At 37.9% G+C, this 14,023-nt stretch overlaps 1 protein-coding gene across 1 annotated transcript in view; it reads left to right on the forward strand.

Moving 5' to 3' along the window:
* The window catches only part of LOC136319573 (glycerophosphodiester phosphodiesterase domain-containing protein 4-like), a 165,116-nt gene that overhangs the window by 131,419 nt on the left and 19,674 nt on the right, over window positions 1–14,023 (forward strand). Inside the window, exon 16 of the mRNA XM_066252771.1 lies at window positions 4,583–4,720. Coding sequence (XP_066108868.1) covers window positions 4,583–4,720 — 138 coding nt within the window. The remainder of the gene's footprint in view (window positions 1–4,582; window positions 4,721–14,023) is intronic.

Here is a 14,023-nt window from a genome sequence, read left to right on the forward strand (position 1 = left end):
TTTGGATTTTGTTTATATGAGTCTTTTCTCTTTTTTCCTTGATGAGTCTTGCCAAGGGTTTGTCAATTTTGTTTAATTTTTCAAAGAACCAGCTCCTTGTTTTATTAATTTTTTCTATAGTTTTTTTGTTCTCTATTTCATTTATTTCTGCTCTGATTTTATCATTTCCTTTCTTCAGTTGGTTTTGGGTTGTCTTTGTTCTTCTTTTTCTAGTTCCTTAAGGTGTGAAGTTAAGTGGTTTACTTCGGCTCTCTCTTTTTTGTTCATATAGGCCTGAAGTGATATGAACTTCCCTCTTATCACTGCTTTTGCTGCATCCCATAGATTCTGATATGTCGTATTGTCATTTTCATTTGTCTGTATATATTTTTTTATCTCTGCGCTTATTTCTTCTTTGACCCATTCATTTTTTAAAAGTATGTTGTTTAGTTTCCACATTTTTGTGGGGGTTTTTCCTCTTTTTTGCAGTTGAATTCTAGTTTCAAGGCTTGATGATCAGAAAATATGCTTGGTACAACTTCGATTTTTCTGAATTTGCTGATGTTATTTTTGTGGCCCAACATATGGTCAATTCTTGAGAATGTTCCATGTACACTAGACAAAAATGTATACTCTGTCACTTTGGGATGAAGTGTCCTGTAGATGTCTGTCATATCCAGGTGCTCTAGTGTTTCGTTTAAGGCCAATATATCTTTATTGATTTTCTGTTTGGATGACCAATCTAGAGCCGTCAGCAGTGTATTGAGGTCTCCAAGTATGATTGTACTTTTGTCAGTTTTTGTTTTTAGGTCAATAAGTAGCTGTCTTATATATTTTGGTGCTTCTTGGTTTGGTGCATATATATTAAGGATTGTCATGTCTTCTTGATTCAGCGTCCCCTTATTCATTATGAAATGACCATTTTTGTCTCTGTGTACTTTTGCTGTCTTGTGGTCAGCATTATTAGATATGAGGATTGCTATGCTTGCTTTTTTTTGGATGTTATTTGCTTGGAGTATTGTTCTCCAGCCTTTTACTTTTAATTTGTTTTTATCCTTGTTGCTTAGATGTGTTTCTTGTAGGCAGCATACAGTTGTATTTTCTTTTTAAATCCATTTTGCTACTCTGTTTCTTTTTATTGATAGTTTAATCCATTTACATTTAGTGTAATTATTGACACTTGTGGGTTCCCTATTGCTATTTTATATTGTATATAATAAATTGCTTTCTGTTACTTTTATGTCTTGTTTGATTCTTCTCTTTTGTTTTTCTATCATTTGTTTTTGTTTTTTGTATTCCATACTTCTTTCCTCTGTTGCTACCTTTTTCAAGTCATGTGCTTCTGTGGTGGTTTTTCAAGGGTGGTTACCATTAATAATGAAAAGGGTACCTACCATATTCATTGTAGCACCCTATTTGATGAGTGTTTCTGCACTTCATCATCCTTTGCTTCTGTTAGTCTTCGTCCTCTCCCCGTTTTTTTTTGTTTTTGTTTTTTTTTTTGCTTTTATTGTCAGTTTCAATTTGGTTTTATTGTGTTTTTGGTGGAGCTTTTACTTGTGGTTTTGTTTTGTTTTGTTCTTTGAATCTGGTTGGAAAACCCCCTTTAGTATTTCCTGGAGTGGGGGTTTTCTGATGATAAATTTCCTCATCTTTTCTGTATTTGTGAATGTTTTTATTTCTCCTTCATACTTGAAGGATAGCTTTGATGGGTATAGTATTCTTGGCTGAAAGTTCCTCTCTTTCAGGGCTTTAAATATTGGGGTCCACTCTCTTCTAGCTTGTAGAGTTCTTGCTGAGAAAGCTGATGATAATCTAATAGGCCTTCCTTTATATGTTGTATTCTTCTTTGCCCTGGCTGCCTTGAGAATTTTTTCTTTGTCATTGGTTTGTGCCATTTTCATTATTATGTGCCTTGGAGTAGGTTTGTTGTGGTTAAGAAAACTCGGTGTTCTGTTTGCTTCTTGAATTTGAGGCTTTAGTTCTTTCCACAGGCTTGGGAAGTTCTCGTCTATTATTTGTTTGAATATATTTTCCATTCCATTTTCTCTCTCTTCTCCCTCTGATATACCTATTATTTTTATGTTATTCTTTTTGATGGAGTCAGACAATTCTTATAGGGCTTTCTCTTTTTTTTAATTTTTGAGTGTCTCTTCTTTTCTCTGTTGTGCCTGAAGTTGTCTTCTATGTCACTAATCCTACCTTCTATCTGGCCTGTTCTATTAGCTAAGCTTGTTACCTCGTTTTTCCGTTCATGAGTTGAGTTTTCATCTCTGTTTGATTTGTTTATATAGTTTCAATTTCCTTGGTAATTTATTCTTTGTGCTCGTTGAGTTGTTTTCTGAGCTCCCTAAATTGCCTTTCTGTGTTTTCTTGTATATCTCTTGAGTATTTTTAGGATTTCTATTTTAAATTCTTTGTCATTTAGCTCCAGGGTTTTCAATTTATTAAATTTTTTCTCCATAGATTTTTTCCACATCTATCTGTGTTACTTCTCTATCTTTTGTATCCATGATATTCGATTTCCTTTTTCTTAATGGCATCTGAGGATGGTATTGTTGATAGCACTTCGCCTTCAGTGTGTGAAACTTCCATATGCTCCAAGGATAGATTTTTCTGTCTCTGGTTGATGAACTTGTTGAAATTAGGGGGAGATTTGTCGGTCACGCTCCTCACGGCGCCAATTCTCTGACGTCACCGCATTCAGAACTTAGACATAAAAATCTTTAACAAAATATTGAATCTTTGAGTTTAAATGGGATGATGTATCATGAGCAAGTGGGATTTATCCCAGTAATACAAGATGAATATATCACTTTATAATTGCTCAGAATAATTTACCAAATAACAAAATAAAGTAGAAAAAGTACATTTGATGACAGACAGCACTTGGCAAACTAGGAATAAGGATGAAACTTCTTCAATCTGATCAAAGATACTTATAAATACATTTACTAAAAATCCTATATCATTTTTAATGGTGAAGGAATGAATATTTTCTCTGTAAGATCAGAAATAAGGCAAAGATACCTTCTCTTACCACTTTTATTCAGCACCATGCTAGAGATCTTATCTAGCTTAATAAGATAAATGACAGACATAAGGAAGAAATAAAACTTCTGATTTACAGATACAACTGTGTACACATTAAAATTCTAAGGAGTCCAACAACAAACAAATCTATTGCAATTCATATGTGAGTTAAGCAGTTTTCAGATACAGAAAAATCAATTGTATGTCTTTATATAATATAATATATAAAGTGAATAGTTGGAAACTTAAAAAGATTTTAAATAGCATCATTTAGAACAGCATAAAAACTCAAAACCGAAATAAATTTAAGAGAAATTTTGCAAGCTGTTTCAAAGAAGATACATGATACAGTTTACTCAAAATGACAAAGGTTTACTGAGAGAAAGAAGATTCAAATAAATGTAGTAGTATACCACATTCACGAATTAGAAAAACTATCAGATATTATTAGTCAAGGAACTGACCTACAAATTCAACTCAAGAGCAATAAAAAAATTTTAATTATAAAAGAAGAGCAATAAAAAAATCTCCTTCCTCTTGTGAAGCTGACAAAAGATGAAGCTCGTGTGCAGCTGCTTTTTCAAGATTGAAATTACATTCAGGGCGAAAGTACTAAGTTCTGGGCTTAATTCTTTAGATTCTCACTTTCTTTTAGATTTTGGCCTCACATATCTTCCTGTTATTGCAAATTCTTATATATTTTAAGGTGTTCTCTTGGTTTTTTATATTATTCAGTTTTTAATTTTTCTTTGGAAAGAGCCAATTTTCTAGCTTCATTACTAGAAGACATTTCCACCATCTATTCTTTATCTATCAGTCAGTTAGATAAAAATTATTTCTTGAGCAGTTACTGTGTGACAGACACTTTGGGCACTGTGTATACTATGACAAACAAGACAAAGTCTTGAACTGAATAAGTTCTCATTCTAATAGAGGATGTGTTCATTTTTCTACTCAGACTGATTTTGAAGCAGTAGTTGTGAAATGCATAAACTTTAAACAAATGTCAGTCTCTGTCTTCTGAAGGATTCCACAGGGAGCTAGAGCCTCACATAATAGACTATTAAACTTTAGCACCATGCTGAATTGGAGAACTATGATAAAATCTTCACAAAGTCTGGGGTAGGGCAAGAACTAGGGGGAAAGAACCTGAGATGTTAAGTGAGGGACTAACATTTAGATAGGACTAGGATTTCACCACCTGATCAGCACAGATTAGAGAAGTGACATATGAGGCATCTGGGTTTTTCTCTTCTCTCTCTCTCTTTGATTTTGAGAATATGTTTATTAAAGCTGGGGATGATGAAACAAGGATGAGCTTAGGCTAGAAGAATCAACAGAAGAGAGACCACATGGGGCTGCTTTGGCTCACTGGGAAGTCAGAGAAAGGGGGGCTTGGACACAGGTTCAGAGGGTAAGCCCGGATGAGCTGCTGCTGCCCACTGCTCCCCTGGTTGCAAGTCACCTGGGGAACCTTAGAGCTTAGGTGATGCATGCCTGAGAGGAAAGAAAAGCGTGAACATGCTCCCAAGAGGGAGAGAGTGCTCTCTTTTTCTTTTCTATCCCACAGATACTGAGAGTAATAGCCTCCAAGAGGGAAAAAGTAAGAATCAAGAAGCTTCAAATTTAAAAACAGAGTTACCCTCCCGAGTCTCAGAAATACCTTGGACTCTACGACACCTCTACCCAGCTTTAACCAACAGCACAAGTAAGTACCCAGGCTCTTGCCAGTTTCTAGTAGAAAGACAGCAACCAAAGCCAAGTAAACCACCAAACCACTGATGCCTGCAAGGATAACATCAGACAACTGATACCCTCTAAGGCGTTTGATCCCATCCAGACACCCAACTAGGAGACCATCAGAGAGGCCACCCACCAAATGGCATTGCTTGCATTAAAGGTGAATGAAACAACAATTTCTTCCCTAGAGGTCCTTCAGGCTGAAACACAACCCCAAAGCACCTCCACTCTTGAATCTTTTTTTTTTTTTGTATTTTTCTGAAGTGAGCATATGGAGGCAGAGAGATAGGCTCCCACATGCGCCCGACCAGGATCCACCCAGCAAGCCCACTAGGGGGCAATGCTTTGCCCATCTGGGTTGTTGCCCTGTTGCAACCGGAGCCATTTTAGCACCTGAGGTGGAGGCCATGGAGCCAGGCTCAGCACCTGGGCCAGCTGTTCCAATGGGGCCTTGGTGGGAGGGAAGAGAGAGATAGAGATAAAGGAGAGGGGGAAGGAATACCCTGACCAGGACTTGAACCCGGAATATCCACATGCCAGGCCAATGCTCTACTACTGAGCCAACCAGCCAGGGCCTCCACTATTGAATCTTCCTAAGAATCCTCTTATGATATTTTCTGCCATATCCAGCATCTCCTCTTCCTCCTTTGGGCTGTCTTCAAAGATGAATTAGCCATATCTTGTCCCCTTATATCTCCTCCTCTCTGTGCTAAGGTTGGTGATGCTGAGATTGATCAAGAAAGGAGTGCAGAAGAGCCATTGAGGTTCCAGGATAACATTCTGGTCTAGCCTTTCTCTAAAGATTGCATCTCCAGGGGATGGGGAAGGGAAAAACAGCTGTTGTGGTCTTGGAACTGGAACTGGTTGTTCCCTGGTTGATGCAGGGTTTGTCTCATCCTAACCCTTCATGGTACTCCCTGCTAATGGCGCAGCTGTGGTGAACATCATCATGTAAATAAAGGCAGCCTTTCAGGAGTGCAGAAGGTAAATGGTGTATTCTTAGGACGCTTTTGTGATGACTCTAACAAAGACTAAGGGATGAGTGCAAAAGTGATGTCATCCTGAGTCAGAAAATGAGAGGTGGCATGGGCATGAGCTGGAAGCAAAGATTTTACCCCACATGCACTCTTTGTGATCTAGTGTAAAGTAGTATGCTTCCTAATAGCTTGCTGTTGGCTGATTCCTCAATGAAATGACAGGGACAATCACATGTGTACCCAGTGGCCCTAGGACTTGAGTAAAAACCAGATCCACAGCAAATATCTATAGCTCAATATGGAGAATCTCAAGGAAGGATGGCCTGGAGTCTACCAAGTGAAAGAAGCACTGCAATGAGATAAAAATGGAATATTTTATAATATTTCATTAATCAAGCCTCAGGCACAACCTTTAGAGCCTTGTCTTCTTCCCTGACATTAAGAATAGGACATTGTCACCTTCCCTCAGAAAATATTCAATCTAGTGAATGAGTCAAGATAAATATAACAATTTAAATAATTTTTCAAGGTAGCAATGGAAGAATTATTACTAGTCAGAAAATCATTATTTGCCAAATGAACTCATTAAGAGAGCAATACTTCTTGGAATTCAGAGAATAAAGTGACATTATTTTGAGATTGGAAGAAACCTGGGAGGAATTAAAGCTGGAATTTCAGGATGTGGGTAGGAGTTAGAAAAGAGAAGATCAGAGATTGCATATTAAGTAGTCTAGACAGCATTAGTCAAACAAAACTTTAAAACCAATCTTGCCCTGGCCAGTTGGCTCAGGGGTAGAGCGTCGGCCTGGCATGCGGAAGTCCTGGGTTCGATTCCTGGCCAGGGCACACAGGAGAGGTGCCCATCTGCTTCTCCACCCCTCCCCCTCTCCTTCCTCTCTGTCTCTCTCTTCCCCTCCCGCAGCCAAAGTTCCATTGGAGCAAAAGATGGCCCGGGCACTGGGGATGGCTCCTTGGCCTCTGCCCCAGGCACTAGAGTGGCTCTGGTCGTGACAGAGTGACGCTCCAGATGGGCAGAGCATCGCCCCCTGGTGGGCGTGCTGGGTGGATCCCGGTTGGGCGCATGCAGGAGTCTGTCTGACTGCCTCCCCGTTTCCAGCTTCAGAAAAATACAAACAAAACAAAACAAAACAATCTTAACTTTTTAATTTTTCCTTTAAAAATTGTGATAAAATATGCATAACAAAATTTATCATTGTAACCACTTTTCAGTGTACAGTTCAGTGGCATTATGTACTTTCATACTGTTGTGTATTTATCACCCCCTTCCATCTCCAGAAATTTGTCATTTTACAAAACAGAAACTTTGATGTGAGGAAGTAGGGGCAGCCTCCCCTTCCCTAAGAAGGAAGAAAAGAAAAGAATGCAACGGAAAGGAACCTGGAGGGGTAACTGAGTCAGCCAGTTATAGATTTTTTTTTCCGTTTGCAAGTGTTTATTTAGATGAGAGACCATAAAATACAGCTTTATAATACACATAAGAAAAAACACATTTAAATGAATAAAAGATAAAATGACAGGAGGTGACAGCATTTAGTGTTTATAAATGAGATCATTAATAACTTGACAATTCAGAGAAGGAATTCAAAGTGTCCTTAAACATCTGAGGAGTGATGTCATGGAAATGGTGCCATGAGCAGCGCATCCGACAGATCTCCCCAAAATCTCAACAAATTTATCAACTAGAAACAGAAAAATTTATCCTCGGAGCATTCCGGAGTTCCACACACACACTGAAAGCAAAAGGACTGTTGCTGAGGAGAGAGTACACCTGTGGTGAGTCAACCCACACGTGCAGCTGCCCACCCACACTCGGGGACGGCAGCCTGGGCACTGGCGGCCGCCCCAGCATACCCTGAGAAACTGCGCGCGTGCCCCGTGCCGCGGTCCCTGTCCACTGGCATGCTGAGAAACCGCGCTCGTGCCCCGTGCCGCGGTCCCCGGACACCGGAGTGCGGAGAAACCCCGCGCGCGCCCATGCCGCGGTCCCCGGCCACTGGCGTGCCAAGAAACCACGCGCGCACGCCCCGAGCCAAGTTCCGGGAGGGGCGCCAAGGCTGTCTTTCCTAGTCAGGAGATTCTCTCCGTGGGCGGGGCACCTCACCCAGCCATTCAAGCTAACAATCAAGCGCTGGGGGGAGGGGCGCGCAGACAGCCTGAAATACTTTCTGGAGCACAGCTGCGGATCCAATCACTGAAATTAGCTTAACCCACGAAATCTACGCACCCACGGGGCTCTAATTGATAAGATCTCTCCCAGTTCAGCGATCCAAGACAAGAGGCGGGATATTTTTCAGTGCCTTTCGCTAAAGGGGCGGGGGCAACTTCTGATTGACAGAGCCTCCATATTCAGGGATATACCTAACAAGAGGGACTTGGCAGATATTAAGATCCATAAAGCAAACAGCGACTAGTGCTTCTTCTTCCCAGCCAAAACAGGCTACCAAGTGTGGAAAGCCTGGGTTGAGTGGTCCAACTGAATGATAGGCGCTGAACAGTCACCTTGACAACAATTGACTCCCAGCCCCACCTGATTACGCTGGAGGCTCTGACTGCCAGAGCCTTACCCAGAGCCTTTCGCTGAGTGAGGATAGAGTGGGGATTTCCCAGCTCTTTGAGCCTCTTACTCCCCAGACAGAAGCAGTGGCAGCCTCATAGCTGGATCACCAGGCTGCTAATTCAGGAAGGGGAGACTAGAAAAGAGACTCCAGGAAAGCAAACTCTCTCATTGTTGGACTTTGCAAACGCCAACAAGCCTTGACTACCAGCGAGACTAAAGCCAATTATATGACATTGCCATAGAATACCATCAACTGCAAATTCCTACCTAAGAGTGACACAGGGGCAGAACCTGGGGTACAGAGTCACCGACCAGGAAGAGGGGGAGAAAAGAAAAAAGGAAGAAGTTAACCTCTCAAAATCAAGAAAAATCCACAGACTTTATAACTTGTTCCACTAATTCTTTGTTGTTGTTGTTTCTTTCTTCTATCTTATTGCCTTTATTATTATTTCTATTTCTTCCACCTCGGTCCTTTTACTCTCTGCCCATCTTATGCTACCCTTTTCTTGAACTACACTACCCATGAGTGTTACATTTTATTTCTTTTCTTCATCCTAACTCTCCTTTAGGGTTACACTCCAAAACCCTTAACTCTCACTCTCTCCCCGTTTGTTTTTTTTTCCTTTCCTTTTTTTCTTCCTTCGTTTCTCTCTTACTCTTATTTTTTTCTTTCTATTCATTTCTTCTTTTCTGCTTTTACTTTTCCTCCCATTTAAGCCTCAATCACGAACAAATTATTTAATTTGGGACTCAAGTTTTTGTGAGGTTTTTTGTTGTTGTTGTTCTTTTTTTTTTCTTCTGCTTTTGTTCTTCGTTTTCCTCTATTTGTTTGTTTTTGTGGCATTTTGGGCACTTTTTACATTGCTTTTTAACTCACTAGCATTCCTCCCAACCCAAAGTCTCCATTGTATTTAGTCTTCGCTCCACTTAATACAACAGATTTTTACTTATTATTTTTATTTTTTTTTAATTATTGTTTTTTCTCTCCTTTTTTCTGTTTCCCTCTCATCCCTCTCATTATATCTCTTAGTCGACCATCACTTACAAGCAAATCATTTTATGCTTGTCTAAGATTTTCACCCCCCTTTTTTTTTGTATTTAGTAGGTCCCTACTCCCTTTTTTGCCCCTTGACTCTTCACCCCAAATCAGGCCCTCCATTATAGGCAGTTTTTGTTCCATTTAGCATAATATAATTCACAGGTCATCAAAATATTTCCCTAAGGAGGTGAGAGGAGGGGAAGAGAAGAAAGAAAAAAGGGGGAAATAATAAATTATTACTTTTTTTTGTGGAGTGTTTTCCTTTTTTCTTTTTTTTTTCCTTTTTATTTTTTATTCCAATTAACACTATCATCAAGACCACCTTCAGATGCCAATAAGAAAAAGGAAATCGAACATTATGGATACAAAAGACAGAGAGGTAACACAAATAGATGTGGAAAAATCTATGGAGAAAAGATTTAACATATTGGAAGCCTTGGAGCCAAATGACAGAGAATTTAAAATAGAAATCTTAAAAATAGAGATATACAAGAAAACACAGAAAGGCAATTTAGGGAAATCAGAAAACAACTCAACGATCACAAAGAATATATTACCAAGGAAATTGAAACTATAAAAACAAATCAAACAGAAATGAAAAACTCAATTCAAGAGCTGAAAAATGAGGTAACAAGCTTAGCTAATAGAACAACCCAGATAGAAGACAGGATCAGTGAAATAGAAGACAAGCAACTTGAGGCACAACAGAGAGAAGAAGAAAGAGACTCAAAAATAATAAAAAACAAGAAAGCCCTACAGGAATTGTCTGACTCCATCAGAAAGAATAACATAAGAATAATAGGTATATCAGAGGGAGAAGAGAAAGAAAATGGAATGGAGAATATACTCAAACAAATAATAGATGAGAACTTCCCAAGCCTGTGGAAAGAATTAAAGCCTCAAATTCAAGAAGCAAACAGAACACCAAGTTTTCTTAACCACAACAAACCTACTCCAAGGCACATCATAATGAAGATGAAACAAACCAGTGACAAAGAAAAAATTCTCAAGGCAGCCAGGGAAAAGAAGAATACAACATATAAAGGAAGGCCTATTAGATTATCATCAGATTTCTCAGCAGAAACTCTACAAGCTAGAAGAGAGTGGACCCCAATATTTAAAGCCTTGAAAGAGAGGAACTTTCAGCCAAGAATACTATACCCATCAAAGCTATCCTTCAAGTACGAAGGAGATATAAAAATATTCACAAATACAGAAAAGATGAGAGAATTTATCATCAGAAAACCCCCACTCCAGGAAATACTAAAGGGGGTTTTCCAACCAGATTCAAAGAACAAAAGAAAACAACACCACAAGTAACAGCTCCACCAAGAAAACAATAAAACCAAACTTAAACTGTGACAACAAAAGAAAAAAAAAAGAGAATGAAGATTAACAGTAGCAAAGAACGATGAAGCACAGAAATACTCACAAGAAAGGGTACTACAATGAATATGGTAGGTACCCTTTTCATTACTTAATGGTAACCACCCTTGAAAAACCCACCACAAAAACACTTGACTTAAAAAAGGTAGCAACAGAGGAAAGAAGTATGGAATACAAACAAACAAAAACAAACAATAGAAAAACAAAAGAGAAGAATCAAACAAGATACAAAACTAACAGAAAGCAATTTATAAAATGGCAATAGGGAACCCACAAGTGTCAATAATTACACTAAATGTAAATGGATTAAACTTACCAATAAAAAGACACAGAGTAGCAGAATGGATTAAAAAAGAAAATCCAACTATATGCTGCCTACAAGAAACTCATCTAAGCAACAAGGATAAAAACAAATTCAAAGTGAAAGGCTGGAAAACAATACTCCAAGCAAACAACACCCAAAAAAAAGCAGGTGTAGCAATACTCATATCTAATAATGCTGACTACAAGACAGAAAAAGTACTCAGAGACAAAAATGGCCATTTCATAATGATTAAGGGGACACTGAATCAAGAAGACATAACAATCCTTAATATATATGCACCAAACCAAGGAGCACCAAAATATATAAGACAGCTACTTATTGACCTTAAAACAAAAACTGACAAAAATACAATCATACTTGGAGACCTCAATACACCGCTGACGGCTCTAGATCGGTCATCCAAACAGAGAATCAATAAAGATATAGTGGCCTTACATGAAATACTAGAACAACTGGATATGATAGACATCTACAGGACACTTCATCCCAAAGCGACAGAGTATACATTTTTCTCTAGTGTACATGGAACATTCTCAAGAATTGACCATATGTTGGGCCACAAAGACAATATCAGCAAATTTAAAAAAATTGAAATTGTGCCAAGCATATTCTCTGATCATAAAGCCTTGAAACTAGAATTCAACTGTAAAAAAGAGGGGGAAAAACCCACAAAATTGTGGAAACTAAACAACATACTTCTAAAAAATGAATGGGTCAAAGAAGAAATAAGCGCAGAGATCAAAAGATATATACAGACAAATGAAAATGAAAATACGACATAGCAGAATCTCTGGGATGCAGCAAAAGCAGTAATAAGAGGAAAGTTCATATCACTTCAGGCCTAGATGAACAAGCAAGAGAGAGCCGAAGTAAACCACTTAACTTCACACCTTAAGGAACTAGAAAAAGAAGAACAAAGACAACCCAAAACCAGCCGAAGAAAGGAGATAATAAAAATCAGAGCAGAAATAAATGAAATAGAGAACAGAAAAACTATAGAAAAAATCAATAAAACAAGGTGCTGGTTCTTTGAAAAGATCAACAAAATCGACAAACCCTTGGCAAGACTCACCAAGGAAAAAAGACACAGGACTCAAATAAATAAAATCCAAAATGAAAGAGGAGAGATCACCACAGACATCATAGATATACAAAGAATTATTGTAGAATACTATGAATAACTATATGCCACCAAATACAATAATCTAGAAGAAATGGATAAATTCCTAGAACAATACAACCTTCCTAGACTGAGTCATGAAGAAGCAGAAAGCCTAAACAGACCAAGCAGCAGGGAGGAAATAGAAAAAACTATTAAAAACCTCCCCAAAAATAAAAGTCCAGGCCCAGACGGTTATACTAGTGAATTCTATCAAACATTCAAAGAAGACTTGGTTCCTATTCTACTGAAAGTCTTCCAAAAAATTGAAGAAGAAGCAATACTTCCAAACACATTTTATGAAGCCAACATAACCCTCATACCAAAACCTGGCAAGGATAGCACAAAGAAAGAAAACTACAGACCAATATCTCTAATGAATACAGATGCTAAAATACTAAACAAAATACTGGCAAATCGAATACAACAACATATTAAAAAAATAATACATCATGATCAAGTGGGATTCATCCCAGAATCTCAAGGATGGTTCAACATACGTAAAACAGTTAACGTAATACACCATATCAACAAAACAAAGAACAAAAACCACATGATCTTATCAATAGACGCAGAAAAGGCTTTTGATAAAATACAACACAATTTTATGTTTAAGACTCTCAACAAAATGGGTATAGAAGGAAAATATCTCAAAATAATAAAGGCCATATATGATAAACCATCAGCCAACATCATATTAAATTGCGTAAAACTGAGGACTTTCCACCTTAAATCAGGAACACGACAGGAGTGTCCACTCTCTCCACTCTTATTTAACGTGGTGCTAGAAGTTCTGGCCAGAGCAATCAGACAAGACAAAGAAATAAAAGGCATCCATATCGGAAAAGAAGAAGTAAAGGTATCACTTTTTGCTGATGATATGATCCTGTACATCGAAAACCCAAAGGACTCCACAAAAAGATTATTAGAAACAATAAACCAATACAGTAAGGTCGCAGGATACAAAATTAACATACAGAAGTCCATAGCCTTTCTATATGCCAACAATGAAATATTAGAAAATGAACTCAAAAAAATAATCCCCTTCACGATTGTAACAAAAAAAATACCTAAGAATAAACATAACAAAGAATGTAAAGGACCTATATAAAGAAAACTACAAGGCATTGCTAAGAGAAATAGAAAAAGACACAATGAGATGGAAAAATATTCCTTGTTCTTGGATAGGAAGAATAAATATAATTAAAATGGCCATATTACCCAAAGTAATATATAAATTTAATGCAATTCCCATCAAAATTCCTATGACATTTTTTAAAGAAATGGAACAAAAAATCATCAGATTTATATGGAACTATAAAAAACCCCGAATAGCCAAAGCAATCCTAAGGAAAAAGAATGAAGCTGGGGGCATTACAATACCTGACTTTAAACTATATTATAGGGCCACAATAATCAAAACTGCATGGTATTGGCAGAAAAATAGACACTCAGACCAATGGAACAGAATAGAAAGCCCAGAAATAAAACCACATATATATGGTCAAATAATCTTTGATAAAGGGGCCAACAACACAAAATGGAGAAAAGAAAGCCTCTTCAACAAATGGTGTTGGGAAAACTGGAAAGCCACATGCAAAAGAATGAAACTCGACTGCAGCTTGTCCCCGTGTACTAAAATTAATTCAAAATGGATCAAAGACCTAAATATAAGACCTGAAACAATAAAGTACATAGAAGAAGACATAGGTACTAAACTCATGGATCTGGGTTTTAAAGAACATTTTATGAACTTGACTCCAATGGCAAGAGAAGTGAAGGCAAAGATAAATGAATGGGACTACAT

This window comes from Saccopteryx bilineata, chromosome 1 (assembly GCF_036850765.1).
Source record: "Saccopteryx bilineata isolate mSacBil1 chromosome 1, mSacBil1_pri_phased_curated, whole genome shotgun sequence".
Lineage (NCBI taxonomy): Eukaryota > Metazoa > Chordata > Mammalia > Chiroptera > Emballonuridae > Saccopteryx > Saccopteryx bilineata.